Source organism: Nycticebus coucang, chromosome 16, assembly GCF_027406575.1.
Source record: "Nycticebus coucang isolate mNycCou1 chromosome 16, mNycCou1.pri, whole genome shotgun sequence".
Lineage (NCBI taxonomy): Eukaryota > Metazoa > Chordata > Mammalia > Primates > Lorisidae > Nycticebus > Nycticebus coucang.
Window position 1 is genome coordinate 32863191 of NC_069795.1, and position 18789 is coordinate 32881979.

Below are 18789 nucleotides of genomic sequence, written 5' to 3' on the forward strand. Positions count from 1 at the left end.
GAAAGAGTTATTTCCTGAAGTTTCTTCAGAATCGAATTTAATTACAGACTTTGGTTACATAAAACAACTACTAATAACCCCTTGTGCTCGGAGGAGGAGGAGAGATTTGGAGGAGCAGGTTCGGGAATTCTGGCGAGTCTCGGGGCCACAAGCTCCGTCTCCGGACGCGCATTTCCCTCCCCAAAGAACCGGCCACTGGATCTTCACGTTGGCTCATCCTGGGGGCACAATCTCGCAGCCAACGGCTGCGCCTCCTCCCACCCTAGCGCTTTAAACCAGCTTTTGCCCAGAGTAATCTGGGCGTGCCCTGAACTTGGCGAAAGGCCCAGGTCTGCGAAGAGAATTGGGGTGGGGGGGGTGGAGGGTCCTTGGGGATGGGGGAAAAAGGGACAATACCAAATGAGAACTAGGAACCTTTTCGCCTACAAGTCCAGCAGAAATCGAGCCCCTCTGGCTTTAGAAGTGAAAAATGCATTTCAGGGTTTGATTTTCAGAAGTGGTGAGGGGGCAAACAGGAAGATGAAGGATGAAGAAAGAGGACGCGGCGTTACCTGAACAGAGACAGATTAATCCAAACAGGTAAAAGTGAGCAGGCTCCGCGATCATTGTCCTCGGGTGGATCCTGCATACAGTCTCATGCCAAGAGGAGGGAGTGGAAATAGGGTCCCAAATGTATGAAGCCACACACCGGACACACTACACACAAAGGCTTAATATAAGCAACGTGAGTCCATCCGCCAGGAGTTTTCCGGGCAATACTTGTCACCTTTCCGGATGCTTGTTCAGTATCTCAGAGTCCTTTGCGGAGGGAGAATTCCAAGGTTTGTCTTGTCCGGCCCCAGGGTTTCCGAGGAGGCTCAGACACTGGCAAGAACCATCCAAAGCGAACAACAAAGAGCTAAAGCAGGAGAGCGGTTGTGCCGTTTCCTGCCTCCACGGTCCTGCGGAGCCTCCCGGCGTGCGCCCCCTCAATGCGCGCCCGAGCGCCGCTGCGAGGGCAGGCGCGGCGGCTGCAAAGTTGGGGTGTGAGAATGGATCAGGGAGCGCCAGAAAGTGCTTCTCTGTCTCCAAACGAGCGCAGTCAGCAGCTGGCCACCGGCAGCGAAGACGATGGCAGCCAAGGTAGCAGCAGTAGCTCCGGACGACCAGCTCGGGGTGCCGGGGGTGTGCCTGGGTGACTCCGAGAGTAGAGGGCCGGCGAGGGGGCGGTGCGGCGACAGCGGCTGCCTGGGCGGGCCCTTGTTCCCATCACTTGGGTGATGAGGTGGGTACTGGGGAGAGCAGCAGCACCGCGGACAAACGCAGGCTTTCCGGACGCCCCCAGCCCCGCAAAGTGCCCCGCATCGTCCGTGGCCGCTCGCCCTCCGGTGCGTACGCGCGAGGCCCCCCAAACTGCGCTGGAGACCAAACTTCCTGAGGCGGCTGCTCTCACGGCTGCGCTCGTGTAGCTGTAGAGAGGCAGCTCCCGGACCTCCCAGGGGTGGCGGAGAGGAGCAGGGAGGATGCTGCTGCCGGCGGGAGAGACGGTCGCCGCGGCTCACCCAAGCCCCGCCGGGATCGGCGGCGTCTGAAGTTTCTGCTCTCACGCTGCCTCCTCTCTGGCTGGAGCGCTCGCGGGTTTCCCCCAACGTCCCAGCGGCTCCCGGTTTCCTCCCTCTCCTCCCTGGCCGAGAATACTTAAAGGGGCCGCATGGTCCTTTCTGTGCTGCTCTCTACACTTTCCAGGCGCTTGTCAGGCAAGTTCTGCGCCTTCATATTTCTATCCACAAGCCAGGGGTGCTGGACTGCTCCCTCAGGTGAGAATCATCTTGTCCAGGATCGGAAATCCAAGCGAATAAGAACTTGTCTTGTTTCTCTAGCCACCCCTTATCTCCCCCGCACCTTTCTCCAAATGGAACCTCCCAGCCAAAGACTTCAAAAATCCTCCTGGTCCAGTTTAACCTCTTCCTTACCGCTTCCAAGGGTTGGAATAAACTCTCACTTACTCTACCCTCACCCCTCCTCATTCCCAGTTTTTTAAAAAAGTCAAATTTGAGCCACAGGCCTTTAGGATAGGAGGCAGAGAGAATGTAACAATAGATGGGCGCTCTATTACAACAACCCCTTTCTTTTAAAATGAAGTTGGGAGTCCTATAGAAAGGCTATCCAATTTGAGGGACGTGGGGATGGCCCCGGGATCTTTTCACTAGGTTTTATATGAGAGCCTCTCCTTCAACTTCAGAGAACTTTACATATAGGACAGTTAACCGTAGGAAAGTGATTAAGGAAGAGGGGCGATACCTCAGAGTTTGCGGTTTTGAGAATCCATTCAACATTGAAAAAGCAAGGAGCCTACGTTTTGGTGTCCAATGTACCCATTATGAGCCCTGCCAGTTAGGAGCCCTGTGGCCTGGTCTGTTTCCCCTCTGAAGAAGGGCTGACATAAGGTTGTTGACATACGTTAATGTTTTAACAAAACATACCCAAAGTAAAACAAACCTGACACATCTGATGGGCATTGATTCATTCACTCATTTTCTTTTTTTCTATTAAATAAGACTGTGCTTTAGGCACCTGGCATGCTGAGTGCTCAATACCAGCAGGTATTACTACATAGAGTTATTATTATTATTATTATTATTTTATTATTTTTTTTTTTTTTGTAGAGACAGAGTCTCACTGTACTGCCCTCGGTGGAGTGCCATGGCGTCACACAGCTCACAGCAACCTCTAACTCTTGGGCTTACATGATTCTCTTGCCTCAGCCTCCCGAGCAGCTGGGACTACAGGCGCCCGCCACAACGCCCGGCTATTTTTTTTTGTTGCAGTTTGGCCGGGGCTGAGTTTGAACCCACCACCCTCGGCATATAGGGCTGGCGCCCTACTCACTGAGCCATAGGCGCCACCCTATTATTATTATTATTATTATTATTTGCAGTTTTTGCCCAGGGCCAAGTTTGAACCCATTGCCTCAGGCATATGGGGCTGTGCCCTACTCCTTTGAGCCCCTGGCACCACCCAGAGCTATTATTTTTATTCATAAATTTCTACAAAGTTACATACAGTAACTTCCAAATAACTGTAGTCATATACATAAGAAGCTGCCTTCAGCTTTTGCTTCTGGAAGAGAAAATTGCACAATGCTTGGGGACAGAGGGAGGATTTATTCTTTTCTATATACTGTGGTGCATCTCTGGTTTTTTTTTAACTGAGCACATTTATTACCTAATGAAAGATAAAATTTTAAAAGCATGTCCTACATTTATTTTGGTTGCTGCTAATACAACCAATGACCTTAAAGTAATGTTTTGTGTGGAGACTCTGGTTAATAGCATCAATCTTTGAAAGTGAAAGATAGTTTAATCCTCAGAAAGCCGACTGAAAATTCAGTAAACAGGCTGGAGATAAGAATTCAAAGACTGCAATCAAAATCTTTCCAGCAATAAAGCCAAGAATGTTCGATCAAAGCTGGCAAACATACATTGATTTGGTCTTTATAAAAGGAAATTTAGTAAGAAATGGAATATATATATATATTTTCTTCTTCTTAGAATAAAATATGCTTTTAAAGTAAGATTACCCAGTAATAGATAATAATTAAATACTTAGTGTTGTACTTGAAAGAGAGAGAGAGAGAGAAATCCTTTAAAGCTTTATATACTTTGAGTGTGTTTTAAAGACTATGAACTTGCACTTAGTAAAGGATATGTACTTTTAGATATAAAGTAGAATATGTGCAGAGATTCTTATTGCAATCAATATTCCAGAAAGTATATTTCCTCCTCTTTGGAAGTTTGCTAAGATTTTTTAAGATCTCTTTTACCATCTCTATTGTTGTCATTGTGTGTAAATCATATTAATGTTATCTTTTATTTCTCAACTTCTCTATTCTACTCTTAGAGATGATAATGCCTGAGAGAGTCAGCAGTAAGTATCCTCAATAATTAACTTTTGATCAGTCTCCTGATGGAAACTATCATCACCAATTCACATATGTCAGTCCTTTCTGTTTCTCCTGCCTCATCATCCAATGTCTTTTTTTCTGTCCATTATATCAGTAAAGGTGGCATCCAAAGACAAGAGCTTGTATTCAAAGGACATTAGGAGGCTTGGCACCTGTAGCTCAGTGGTAAGGGCGCCGTCCACATAAACTGAAGCAGGTGGGTTTGAACCCAGATTGGGCCTGCTAAACAAGAATGACAACTGCAATAACAACAACAACAACAACAACAACAACACAAGAAAATACCTGGGCACTGTGGTGAGTGCCTGCAGTCCAAGCTACTTAGGAAGCTGAGGCAAGAGAATCACTTGAGCCCAAGAGTTTGAGATTTCTGTGAGCTGTGATGCCACAGCACTCTATTGAGGGTGACATAATGAGACTGTTTCAAAAAAACAAAAACAAAACAAACAAAAAAAACCAAAGGGCATTAAGAAATTACAGCAAGTACTTCTGAGAACTTCTATATCGACTTCCTTTTACTCACCCTTATCCATGAAAACACTTAGTGAACATCATCCGTGTACAAGAAACAGTAAAATGTGCTTAGGGGAAAGAAACAAGTAAAATGCCATTCACCAGGTCCTCAGCACTCTTATCAAGGGGAGATAGACACACACAAAAAAAACAGGCTGCAGAGTGGAATCTGTCTAAAAAAGCAAAAACAAAGTACCATGGGATTAAATGACAGCTCAGTACACTGCTGGATATGGATGAATCATAGCAACTTGTCATCTTCCACTTTTGCTCCTGAACATTAAATTATCTGGAAGAATGCATGAAATGCCCAGTGTGTCTGTGTGAATGCATGTGCAAATCTGAGTGTTTACACGTGGATAGAGAATGGCCTCGTGTCAGGTCTTCAGGCAATTCAAACATATACAAGAGAACTCTGACTCATTCCAGACCAGTTGGGAGACAAAGAGCAAGGTAAGGAGAAAGTATTTTAATTTTCACTCAGGAATTCTATTCCAAACACTATGATCAGAATGACTGGTGGCTTCAAAAGTTCCATTTAAAAAATTCTGGTCTCATTTGGAGTTGATGAAATTCAGGATATCTAAAATTCGGGATTTCCCTTGAGAATTTTGAAGAAACCTAAAGATAACACACTCCAGGAGTCCCATGAATAGAGGCTTTTTGATAGTCAAAATTCTAGAAGAGTAAAGGTCTCTTGAGTGGCTCTGATCTGATGTTATCTTTCACAGAGGTAGCCACAGGAACTCAGGAAATAACAAAATTCCCTGGAGTTCTCCAGGGACTCCAGATAGCACTTATTTAGATCAAGAGGAGCGGAGTTCCTGAGGAAACTACAAACCAGATCTCTTTCTCTCTCCTCTCTCCTTAGCGAGAAGCCTTAGAATCAGACTGAGCCTGGGAGGTAAGCCAGAAGTCCCAGCAGATCTGGCAAGAAGCAGCGTGATATATCCAGTGCACACCAAGGCTGTGCTGAAAACTCCAGGATACCATCCTTCAGGGTACAACAACTTGTTTAGCATTTTTTACAGGAAATAGTTGAATAATCTGTGCAATACTTGGTATCTAAATTGATAAACTAAGAAGAATATTTAAATAATTTAATATTTTTCTAAGTTGGAATATATAAAAAAATTCCATCTTGGCTTGGCGTCTGGGGCTCAAGTGGCTAAGGCGCCAGTCACATACACCTGAGCTGGTGGGTTCAAATCCAGCCCAGGCCCGTCAAACAATGACAGCTGCAACCAAAAAATAGCCGGGCACTGTGGCAAGTGCATGTAGTCCCAGCTACTTGGGAGGCTGAGGCAGGAGAATCACTTGAGCCCAGGAGTTTGAGGTTGTTGTGAGCTGTGAAGCCATGGCACTCTACCCAGGGGGACAGCTTAAGGCTCTGTCTCAAAAAAAAAAAAAGAAAAGAAAGAAAGAAAAAGAAAATTCCATCTCAGATAGTAATCTAAAGTAACCCTAATAAAAGGAAAGTAAATTCACATTTGTTGGAATATCAACTATGTTTCAAGATGCTGGGTCTATTTAGTGTTTTGCATTTTTTTTTTTTTTTTATTGTTGGGGATTCATTGAGGGTACAACAAGCCAGGTTACACTGATTGCAATTGTTAGGTAAAGTCCCTCTTGCAATCATGTCTTGCCCCCATAAAGTGTGACACTTTTAACAGCATTAATTTAGTTTCTTTGCCTTTCTGCTGTTTAGAACATGTAATTATGTGCTCCAAATCAGAAATCATAGGAAGACTTCTTATTCATCTTCACTTACTTGAAGACTTAAGGTGCTGTTAATGGGACCAGTGTTTTTAACACTTTGAGAAAATTTTGTAAAAGAGTGGGATAGAACCCCATTGCTCCTCATTATGTACTCCAGCCTCATTAAGACTCTGTAAGGCTCATTAAAAAACATAAAACTAAGATATACTTACATTTGCTGTGGAATTACTGTAACTGTGCCTTTTAACATCTCAACATCTTGGGCATTTATAGATGTCCTAAAAGGCGGCGCTACACTCCTAAATTCTTTTGACAGAGCCTGGGTCCTTAAATATTAGCAGCAACATGTCTCCCTAGAATTTACTCCTTTCATGTTAACAGATGATTAGTTTTTGAAGATAAAGGAGAGGATACAAGGAGGAAGGATTAATTGAAGACACTGTTTGGGGCCCTTTACATACATTATCTGATCTAAATCTCACCATGATCAAGTGAAGTAGTATTATTATCTCAATTTAGAGAAGAAGTTAAGAGAGTAAATAATTAACTCAGAGTTCAGAGGCCCAGAAGCTGTGGAGCTTTTATTTGAACCCAGTTTGTTTTAAACCAAAGCATGTGTTTAAAAAAAAAAAAAAGAAAACGTTTCATGGCAGGATAGGGTTAGAAGACTTTGGATTCCGTCCATGTAAGGATTCTCCAAAGCTTTTAATAAGCAAATAAGCATTATGAGTTCCCAAGGGAGGATGGTTTTAAGAAGTCATGTCTCTTTAGTAAACATTACTGTGGTAGTATCTATAATACTCCACACCTAAAAATTAAGATCTGCAGCTTTGCTAACCAACCTGCCTGTAGTAGTTACTTGGTGGAAAACTTGTGTTAAAATCAGCAATGTGATACTCTTTATTAGAAAAATCCGTACGTTGAAGTAACTCCACTTCTGGGTTATTTTTCATAGAGCAGCTAGTGGGATCCTATTTAATCTGTGACAGATCGTGTCTGTCCTCTGCTCAAAACCCTAAAACCCTTCCCTGATTTCTCATCTTATTTCAAGTAAGAGCCCATGTCTTTTAGATGTCTACAAGGCCTGACGTGAACTGGTCACTCACACTTTCCTGTCATCATCTCCTTCTACATTTACCTTCGCTGTGCTCACTTTGTGTCACCATAATGGCCTTTATGCTATTCCCAGAGTGAATTAGACAAATGCTAGCCTCAAGGATTTTGTCCTTGCTCTGTCTGGAATAATTATCTCCATAAATCTGCAAACTTACACTCTCGCTTCTTGAGGTTTTTATATCACCAAACCTCAGAAAGGCTTTTTCTAACCACCCACTTGACATTAGATTCCAATACAATACTTCCCATCTCTTTCATGCTTTGCTTAGTTTTTTCTTTCTTCTGGAACACTTATCCCTGTATTTTCTTACTTATTTTATTGGCTGCAACCCTCTTAGAATGTTACATGAGGCTAGGGATTCTTGGCTATTTTGTCAGCTTTTATATTCCCAGCATCTAAAACAGTTGCTGGCACCTAGTAGGCACTCAGATATATGTTGAACGAATGAATGAGTTGTACTTCACTGTTAATGTAATTTTTTTTTGAAAATGGTTCCTTATTGAATCTATTTCTATAGTTCAAGTTTATTTCATCTAGTACATAATTCCACGATTTATCTACTTCATTTAGTAGAGAACAGTGAATACCATCTATGGAGCTCATGTTTTGATGGACTTCAATAACTTCAAAATCAAAGTTCTCACTAAATAAGCACACACTTATTTAGGTCAGGTTATTTAGGACCAAAGAGATGGAAACCACTGACTGAGTTTAAATTATCTAACATTCAAGCTAGAAGCAACCTTCATGATTAAGTTTTCATAAATAAGAATACTGAAGTCTAAAGAACACAGTCTATTTTGCTAGAGGACATTTCTTTCCTCTGAATAGTTAGTTGGCAATATTTGATTAAGATTCTCTGCCTTTAGAATACTTACATCATTACATATATCACAGTATAATATATAATATTATATAGTGAGTTTCACATATTTCCGATTCACCATCAGGAATCTAGGAACTATGTTTTGTAATTGTTGTTATTTTTGTTCTTAATATAATAAAAATAATAAAAATCAACATTTACATGACATTACATGCTAGAGGTACTAGTCTAAAACTAGTCTAAGTACTTTGTATATTCTAACACATTTAATTCTCAGAACAAAATATTAGGTCAGTTATTATTATTATGTCATTTTATATGTGAAGGCTAAGCATGGCTTTGAACCTGGGCTATCTAGACTCAGAGCACTGGCTTTTACCCATACACAACACAGTGAGGTGCAAATAAAAGTTGTTGACGAAAGTAATATAATTTTTGTAGATTCAGATCTACCTGGAGAAAGCTATCAGTGTATAAACTTTTTTTTTCTGTTTATTAAAGGTCTAGTTTCATTTTAGGACTTAATACGAGTGACTCTGAAGTATATGCATTTATAGTTCTACTGTTATATGAACTTAGAAGCTTAAATTTTATTTCATGTCCAAAATGTTCAAAATGGTTTTATATTTCTTTTAACTCTAATGAGATGGCATGAAAAGAAATACTGTACAAGTTTGTTAAGACATTCAAAGTATATTGGAATATATGTATATGTTTATGTATATATGTCTCTTACCACACACATCTTACCAAGGGTTTGCTGTCTTTTGGCTTCTTCCAGAAATATCTGAAACCAAGCATATACTGTTCTAATCATGAATTAAAATTCTCTAAAATTGGGATCATAGTTAACAGCTGCACAGCTGAATGACACACTCTGTAGGCTTATGATTTTAACACAAACTGACTATTTTGTAGGTAATTTACGTTATGCTTAATTCTGCAGATGTATTTTACAAAACTGTTTGTGTTTTTGAATTTTCATTGCCTTTTAAAAAATACTTTCAAAAAATGTTTACAGGATCCAGGTACATAAATTGAGATTTATGTCTTATTTTGTACATTTATTATGTGTAGACTCACCTGCTGCTTTGTTTATTCTGAATAATATTTTACTTAGTTTCTAACAGTTATTTTAATCAGTTCATTAAAGAAATACCAATTTAAAAAAATATCTTAAAATTCTACTACGGTTTCTTTCTTTTTTTTTTTTTTTTGTAGAGACAGAGTCTCACTGTACAGCCCTCAGGTAGAGTGCCGTGGCGTCACACGGCTCACAGCAACCTCTAACTCTTGGGCTTACGCGATTCTCTTGCCTCAGCCTCCCGAGTAGCTGGGACTACAGGCGCTACTACGGTTTCTTAATCAGAGATTTTCCAGGTCAGTATATAAAAGTAAGGTCTAAATATTTAATGTTAAACTAACTTTGAAAAAAAGAATATCCAAGTTTATCATAAATGATAATAGTCATAACAAATAGCTGATTAAATTGTAGTATCATGGAACATTTCAAAGCTATTTATTTTATAGCTAATTAAGGTATTTCTCTCTTATGGCTTATGGAAAAATGACTTTACTTTTGTGAAACTAAATTGGGACTTTGGTATTTAACAGTTTCTTGGTGTGGTTGAACACTAGGATTTTAAATACTGAGGTGCTCATTCCTGTGGTTAAATACTGAATCTATATCTTAGAATTGTCGCTGAGAAATGAACTGCCCTTGAAAATTGACATAGAATATAAACCTACTGTCTTAACAAGAAGGATAATTATATATTTTCCCAAGAGTTTAATCACCCCTTCTCTAATATCCTGGCCACATTCCAAGAGAAATCATCCAATTCCATTATTCTAACTAAAAGTCTTTGTTGATTTGATCTAATCTCATCTTCTCAATTTCCTATCATTATGGATACTCCTTTAAAGCTGTGTTACTACAACTAGAAGGTAGAATTTCACTGGTACAGTACATATCCCATTGCATTTGTGTATCATATGAGCATCTGAAACAAAATAGATGTTTGTTGAAGCAAGTAAAACAACCTTCTCCCCAAAAATACCATACAAAAATTATTTTGTTTATAAAAAGATTTCTAAGTATTACCTCTTACTTACAAAGTTTCAACTGCAAGGTAAAAGCTTGTTTTAATAATTTAGCATGTTTATACTTCAACAAAAATACTATTATCAGTACACACTGAAAGTAATGTGGCTTACATTTTTATTTTCAGATGCTAACTTGTTCAAGGAGATTCCAATTATTTTTCTTCACAATATAGAAGTATTATAGTTTTAGGACATTTGCAAAATATAAGCAAAGCAAAAATTTGCAATAATTCAGATATAATCCTATATGCTATCAATATTTTACTAACTATCTTTTATTTTTACTGTGCATGTAAAGACTTGTTTTCTTATATGGTATAACAGTCTAGGAACTGTTAAGAAATCTACATTTTCACTCAATGAAATGTCATAAGAATTTTTTCTATGTCATGAAATATTCTTCAACACTATCATTAAAAGAGCAAAATAGAATTCCATCATATGAATTATTAAGATATATGTAAGTAGTCTCCAATTGTTAAATATTTAAGTATTTTCAATTGCCACTAAGGTGCTTTAAAGTCGTATTAGGATATTGTCTTGCTGGGTATATCGTTAGTATGTTTCATTTTGATCACAGGCATTCTGTGAAAGCAATACACAATTACCCCAATTTATTAAGTTACTTCAGCTGTTTCAAGTTACGCTGCAGGTTGTTTATTCAAATGGTCTTAGAACCAAAATACATAAGTTAAAGATCACAGATAGCAATGAAAAACTATTAGACAATTCTTAACACCTAACTTTACCTCTTTTTTCAATAGGATTAGTCTATGTTTGCTCAAGGGATGTTTTTTTGTTTTCATTACACCTGATTACTAAATGAAAATGTTTATTTTTCACAAGTATGCTTGAGTTTCACAGGTCTTGTATTTCACACCAGAAAGTAAACTCTTTTCTTTGAGCAAGGGCAATAAATCAAGACATAAGGGCTTTCCTTAAACAGTTACCTTTGGGGAAAAGTACAAACTTAGTAAGCCCAGTTCATTATTTCATTAATTGTTTTTTTCAGCTAAGGAGGTATATTGTTTAAAATTTGAGGCCATAATGACTGACAATGATGATAATGTGACCTCATGAAAATATTAGTTCTAAGGAGGATTCAGCATACATGTATTAATGTGCATCCTAGTTTATCCAAGTCACATTACTTTGATTAACACCTATTCCTTGATTTTCTCTATATGCTTTATATGGCTCATCATATAATAGGAGTTTGAAAGATTTAATTATCTTTCTTTTCCTGGTGAAATAAGAACCATAAAGTTAGAGTAATTTAAAGACGTCAACTCAGATGCTTTACTGATTGAAGAGGTAATGTCATTATTTCTTGAGGTTAGTAATTATACCACTTTTTAAAAATCCGATCTTTATCTGGAAAATCCATCTTTATAAAATAATTATGAATATTCTGGACATGCTGAAATGTACAGAACACTTGGCACAGTCTAATTAATAAACCAGATTATCCACCACACTAAGTTTTTCTGATCGTGCTCCCCTTAATGTTTCCCAAGAAGGAGAATTTTGTAAAAGCTGTTACTGCGTATAGAGATGTTTCTTTACACATATGTATGTTTCCTAGAACATCACTAAATGTGTTTTCCAGGTGGCCCATATTTGATTAAGGTAGGAGAACCCAGCCTGAAGAATTTACCATTCAGCTCATTTAACCCCCTGGGTTACTTCTATTCATATTTTAAGACTCAGATCAAAGTCTTTTCCATAGACAAGTCTACCTAGACCTGCCATTTCCAGCCTTCCCCAACAGGTCATATTTCTGTGTAAAATATTCCTAGAACAACTGTAACTATTTCTCCATAGCACTGACCACAGATAATTGCTATAAAAATTTGTTTTTTAAGCCAGACTTTTCTGTAAGTCTTATACACCTTACAGTGACAATAATGACTGATAGGTTCACCAATGATATTTTAGGTCTTACCAACACACACTTAGCATGTTTTTGTGCTTGGAGTTCCGTATAGTATACTAATTTGAAAAATACTTAGCTAGACTAAAAGAAAGAATAAAAAAAGGTTTATGTACAGATTACAGATATCTGGGCATTTATGCTTTTTGCATTCAACTACTCATTTATTTTTTTTAATTTTTTTTATTGTTAAATCATAGCTGTGTACATTTGTGCAATCAAGGGGTACAATGTGCTGGTTTCATATACAATCTGAAATATTCTCATCAAACTGTTCAACATAGCCTTCATGGCATTTTCTTAGTTATTACATGTAGACATTTTAATCTAACTACTCATTTCTTATAGGAAAATGGGGCAGTCACTAAAAGGTTTACTCTGTTTCAATATTTGCAACCAGGGCTGATTCTGTCCTCTCTCTCAAGCCCACCCCAATGACATTCTGCAATGTTTACAGACATTTGTGTTTGGAGAAGAAGGAGAGGAGGAGTTGCTACAGGGATCCAGTATGTAAAGGCAAGAAATTGCGCTGAACATCTTAACATTGAGCAGGATAGACCCCCACCCACATCAAAGAATAATTTGGTTCCAAATGTCAGTCATGTCTACACCGAGTAACTCTGCTCTAATTTATCTTTAATGTACATTGGTGGGTGCTTTTGTTATTGTAAGGATTATATAAAATAGCAGACATGTATCTTATGAGTGGCGTATAGTTCAGTGTTAAAGTTATTAGGCAAGCTATGCATATCTATTGTATAACATATTGTACATGTTATATCTATTTACAGTACTCTGTAAAGACTATAAAATTCTATATAAACATCCCCAAATTATTATTAAATACTTATATATCTTTTAAAATGGCCATCACTGACTAGCCAGGGGAGTGTGGATAAGCCTCTTAATATCGCCAAGACCTGTTCTGTTTATATTAAGTGAAAAGTATAATATTTCTTACTTTCTAAAGATATTGCAAGGATTGAACATAAAATACTTATAATAATGCTTGGTTTAGAGTAAGTTGTGATTAAATATTAACTTATTACTATTATTTTTGAGATTTTATTATGAAAAAGAGAGTTCTACCCTGAAAACTCAAGATGAAGTTTATAGTTAGTAAAAGGCTGAACAATTTTTTAAGCAATAAAATAAATTGTATAAAGATTGTTGCTTAAAAGATTGTTCAGAAAACAATGAGTATGATATTAAAAAAATGTATATACAATAAGCTTCTAAATGAGTTTTGATTTTATTAAGGAGTTTACAATATTCTTTAACAATAGTATTAATCATGGTCTATTTTTGAATAGCCCAACTGGATGTAGGTTAAAACTAAATTTGCTTTGGTATATCTGAATGGGAGTCCAATGGTGCTGAGATATTATTAGTGTAATATTCTCAACTTGTATCATCCTTAAATGCTGTGAGTACTAGCAATTATGACTTAAGAGGAATAAATGCATTCTTTTTCATTTTTCTAAATAAGGGGGAATAGTTCCTATCATCTCCATATCAAAACGATTATATAAATAATAGATCTATATGTCCATAGATCTATTAACATAACAAAAATGTTCTGATTGTTTTAAAACTAAGTATCAAACTTCCTAAATTAGTATTTTGTAAATTAAAAGTTGTATAATTTTTATTTTGTTTCCCTGACAAAATGAGAAACCCCATTTAAAATAGTATTTCATTGTAGTTCAGAGATATACAACCTGGCTTATACAAGGTACGAGACCAAAAGAATGAAAAGGAAATGCTTAGTGTTTATACTTAAGTGTCATTTCAAGCTTTCTAAATTCTTATTTATTTATGTATAGGTGAGACTAAGCTTCTAGAAACAATAGCTTCTAGAATGAAAGAATCATTCTTGTTTAAAGCCAGGAGGCCCAGAGATTCCCTGACCTTATAAAAGAGATATGTATCAAATAAATTAATTTTAAATGCACAGTAAAGAGTTCAAAATACCTTCAGTACTATTTTAACATTGAGAGAAAATATTACATTGTTATATTTAAATTATATTTTACCAAGATTTTCTTCACCCTGCACATTGTATAATTAAATCCTCACATACATTTTAAGAAGTAGATTACATTGGTTCATCTTAAAATAATTTTAAAATGATAAATAACACAGTGAATTAAGTTTAATCCATTTAGCTTAGAATAGATATACTAATGGATGCTTAGTGTAAGTACTAGTAAACCATACATTTATAAAGATAGAAGTGAGATGAGAGAAACTCTTTCAGCTCAGATAATTCTCGATCCTTCCACCATGAAATGAACAGTAGAATCTCTCTGTATAGCAACTTCTTAACAAATATTCAAAATTTGTATTTTTCTGAGATTTCTGTCAAAGACTGTATAACGTTTATCATTAGATTATGTCTTAGTTTTTCATTCATGTTCCCTTGGACTAATTTTAGATAGTAAATTCATCACGGTTATAATAAATTATCAAAAGAATAATTCAAAACTCAAGGTGTGCACGTACACACAGGCACATACACACATATAAAACTTGACAATAGGTCTCTTTAATTTATGTCTGTACCTTTGTAGCTAACAGAAAATCCCTCCTTTATGAAATGTTTCAATTGGCTGAAAGTGTTTAGTACACAATGCTCTATTGCCCTCTACTGGCTAGAAAATGGTAAAATAAAACTTCCCATCTGCTCCATTAACTGTATGGGACCTCAAAAAACTAAATATGGAATACAAAGACACAGTTCAAAATAAGCAAACAACATACTAGATTGGTAGGAAATATAAAAATGAATTCATAAGATATTACATGTTTAAAAACTTTTATTTTTAGTTTTTTTATTAGTTGAAAAATCTGACTATTTTATATAACACTAAATGCTCTCATTAATTCACAATAACACTTTCATTATCTTAAAGTGATAATTGTAAGACTTACAGTTATCTAGGAATTCTTGGGATTTTCCAACAAGATATGCATAATCTTCTAATTGTTGACACATCTGTGGAATATTTTTATAATGATATCATGCTGTATCTAGTATGATTTTATTTTTTTTAAGTAGCATTTCTGGTTAGAAGAATATTCTTAGTATTTTTAGTAAAAATTAAAGAGTTATTTACCAATTAAATGAGTGATTTTTTATCTGTATTTTCGATTGTTATATGCTATTCTCATCTCACTGAGGAAAAAACATTGTCATACAATGCTGCGCAAATTCTTTAATGTAATAACAGTGACAATGCCCCAAGGAACATAAACTGAATTAGAGTGGTGAACCTACTTTGTTTCATTTTAGCATTACCCATTTCTTTAATGCATGATTACATTTATTTCAAAAACATTTCTAAAGCATAATCTTCCCATCCATGGCAGAAGATGCAAATTTTATTATTAAGGTGGCCTTGCTATTTTTAAAAACATACCCTTAAACAAAACTATCATTTTTTTTTCAAAATTTTGACTGTTATTTTGAATTTGGGATTTACTTTATATTTTTCATATACATTGAAAAATAATGTATATGAAAATATAGCTACAATATACATTGAAATAATCTGGTTTTCATTTCTCAATATATATTTCTTTGGAACATTTATAAAACTTGGGCCATGTTTCTTTGAACTGGAATTTTGCTCCATGGAATTTTGCCTTCCAATTCTATCCTCAGAACTAGTGTCTATTATAAATCAAGAGGATAATCTTCCTAGGGCTTCCCTGTGAAAACAACTGTCAATCCTTTTAAAAATTTTCTGAGCAAATGATGTTCTGTATTTTCATGACCTTTCATCTAGATCGTATTCACTTCTCACACTTTCCAAGAATGTATTTTCAGTTCAATCTGTAAATCACTTGAAGTCCATAAACTGAGAGAAGATAGTTACACTAGAAAATATTGTTACTTTAACAATAACACAAAAAATAACTTGTTTTACTTCCTAATTTTCAAGTGAGGTTCAAAAAAAGATGTACTGTACAGTTTTTCAAATTTAATCCTCACTAAAAGGATTAGAAAATCTCGGGCGGCACCTGTGGCTCAAGGAGTAGGGCGCCAGTCCCATATGCTGGAGGTGGTGGGTTCAAACTCAGCCCCCGCCAAAAACCAAAAAAAAAAAAGAAAATCTCTAATAAAAAATGAATAAGAAAGTTATCTAAAGCAATATTATAGTCATTCAAAATAATAGCTAGAGGTGGAGCTGAGAGGCTTATGTTTGTAATCCCAGCACCCTGGTAGGCCAAGGTGAGAAGATCACTAGATGCAAGGAGTTGGAGACCATCCTGGCAATGCAGGGAGCCCTGTCTCTACAAACAATTCTTTTGAACAATTAGCCAGGTAGTCTCAGCTACTTGGAAGGCTGAAGATGGAGGACCTCTTGAGTCCAGGATTGGGATGCTTCAGTGAGCTATGATTATATCACTGTATTCCAGCCTGGGCTACAGAGCAAGACTCTATCTCTAAAACAACAACAACAACAACAACAATAATAATAATGAAGAGCTAGGTGCTACTTGAAAAGCTATAAGTTGCTTAGGATAAATTGGCAGTCAAAGTTTTAAATATTATATAATTAAAACAGAAAAGTTTATAAAAACTGACAAAGAAAAATGTTCTGTTTTTTTTGCACAAAGAAAGTTATTCTAACCCACTTTGAATAATAATAATATATGTTCTTAAATATGTGGGCAGAATTTTGAATAATATATTAATTTTTTGATCCAGGGGTGGGGAACCTGTGGCCTTGGGGCCACAGGTAGCCTTCTGGAGCCTTGTGTGTGGTATTTTGGCTGAATGCAAATTTTACAAAATGATTCCTTTTAATAAAGGGTTTTGTTCTCTGAAGCTTAGATTTGGTAAAGGGTTACTGTGACTACTCATATTTTATAAATTGTATTACTTTTAGATTTATAAAAATAATAAAGATCTAATATTTCAATATGATTAATGTTGAAATATAGGAAAATAGTTGATATTTTAGTGTGTGGCATATGTGTTTTTCCTAAACTTAACATATTTTCAATATGTTTATATTTATTTTTATTGAAAAAATGAATTAAGTGTTATGAAAATAATGAAAGCTATTTCCAACTCTAAGGCAAGTGTCTTTTTCTATTTCTCTATTTTGTAGCGTTTTATGAGAAATATTATCATTATCTTACTGTCCTGTTCCTGAATAAGTTAACAGATTGTTTTCACAAATAATTGCCTCAGGTAAATATGTTGCTTTTATGAAACAAATTTACTTCATTAGTTTCTATGGAAATGTTGAAATTAAATGCTACTTTGCTCACTAAGGAATAATGTGGAAAAGATTGCCATAGTATTCTATTAATTTAAAATTCATCAATGCCTAAAACTGGTAACCTTAAATTTAGTTTTTTTTAAATATTTACTTTCAAACAAAATTACTACAGCTTTTAAAGCATGTAACTAAATGATTTAACAGGCTTCAAGTATCTATCTCAAATTTTCTAGAGGATGTTGAGTTTTATTATGTTTTCTCAAAAATATCTTTTATGTAATTAATTAAATAGCTTAAAATTGATGAGTCAAGATGTTATTTTTGTTGTGTCACAGCACAAAATTCAGAAATTGTGATGAATTTTGACTTGGATTGCCAAATTAATCTAAATTAATGGAAGTTTCCTTTATGAACTGAAATAAGTTACCGTCAAAGTTGATCTCTATGTTATCAAGAAACCTCAACTTCTAAATGTTTATCATAAATAAAAATGTTATTTTTTCTCTCTCTAGCTCTCTTACATTCACGCTTTCTCTTTTTCCTTTCTTTCTTTTTTTTTTTTTTCTTTTTTTTGCATTTTTTTGGCGGGAGCCAGGTTTGAACCTGCAACCTCCAGTATATGGTGCCGGCCCCTACTCCTTTGAGCCACAGGTGCCACCCATTTTCTCTTTTTTCTTCCTGAGAAGCATATAGATAAATCACTATGTATACAATTAACATATTTTGGCTTTTATTAAATAAATATTGATGTTAATGTTTTCATTTTTTCTTTTCTACGAATAACCACTCCTACAATTCTCTATGTCAGAAAGAACTTGCTTTAATAGTAACACCATGTCAGACAGAGTTGAATGTATATTGATTTTCATGTATAAACATCTTTTATCTCATGTCCAAAGAAATACTTTGATTTTGGAAAGAATCTTTATGCCTATTAATAAAATAAGGATATTTTATTTAGTTCCTACATTCCCCTAGTAGGTGTCTTATACAAATTTTTTAAAAACCAAAAAAACTTAAAATCATTTCTGAAAGAAAATTAATCAGATAATGATGTCAGTGTGTTATGAAAGAATACAAGTATAACAAAATTATTCGTTTCCTTTATTCATCCTTTCTGGAAAAAGAAAGGACACTGACTGAGAATTCTATAATGGCCCAAAGGAAAAAAGTTCTTTGTGTGCCTCAAATTTGATATTTTAAGTTGAAGTCAGCTGTTAAGAATTACTGAATTATCCAGGGCAGAATCTGGGGGATGGCTCACATTACACGACGTTGGATATGAAAAGTGGAGCACAAAAGGGGTGAAAACTTTTCAGTGATTAAAAAGCCCTGAGGGATTGAATTTTTAGATTCCAGAGCAGCACATCAAGAGAAAAGTTACAGATTCTCGAG

General features: G+C 35.9%; 1 protein-coding gene across 8 annotated transcripts in view; it reads right to left on the minus strand.

Moving 5' to 3' along the window:
• Positions 1 to 18789, minus strand: part of ROBO1 (roundabout guidance receptor 1) — a 1140930-nt gene that overhangs the window by 425438 nt on the left and 696703 nt on the right. For 3 of the 8 annotated variants that reach the window (XM_053565207.1, XM_053565206.1, XM_053565203.1), the window contains exon 1: positions 552 to 1154. The exons of the other annotated variants lie outside the window; for them this stretch is intronic. In XM_053565207.1, coding sequence (XP_053421182.1) covers positions 552 to 606 — 55 coding nt within the window. In that variant the 5' untranslated portion in view covers positions 607 to 1154. Of the gene's footprint in view, positions 1 to 551; positions 1155 to 18789 lie in introns of those variants that run through there. 8 annotated transcript variants of the gene reach the window in all.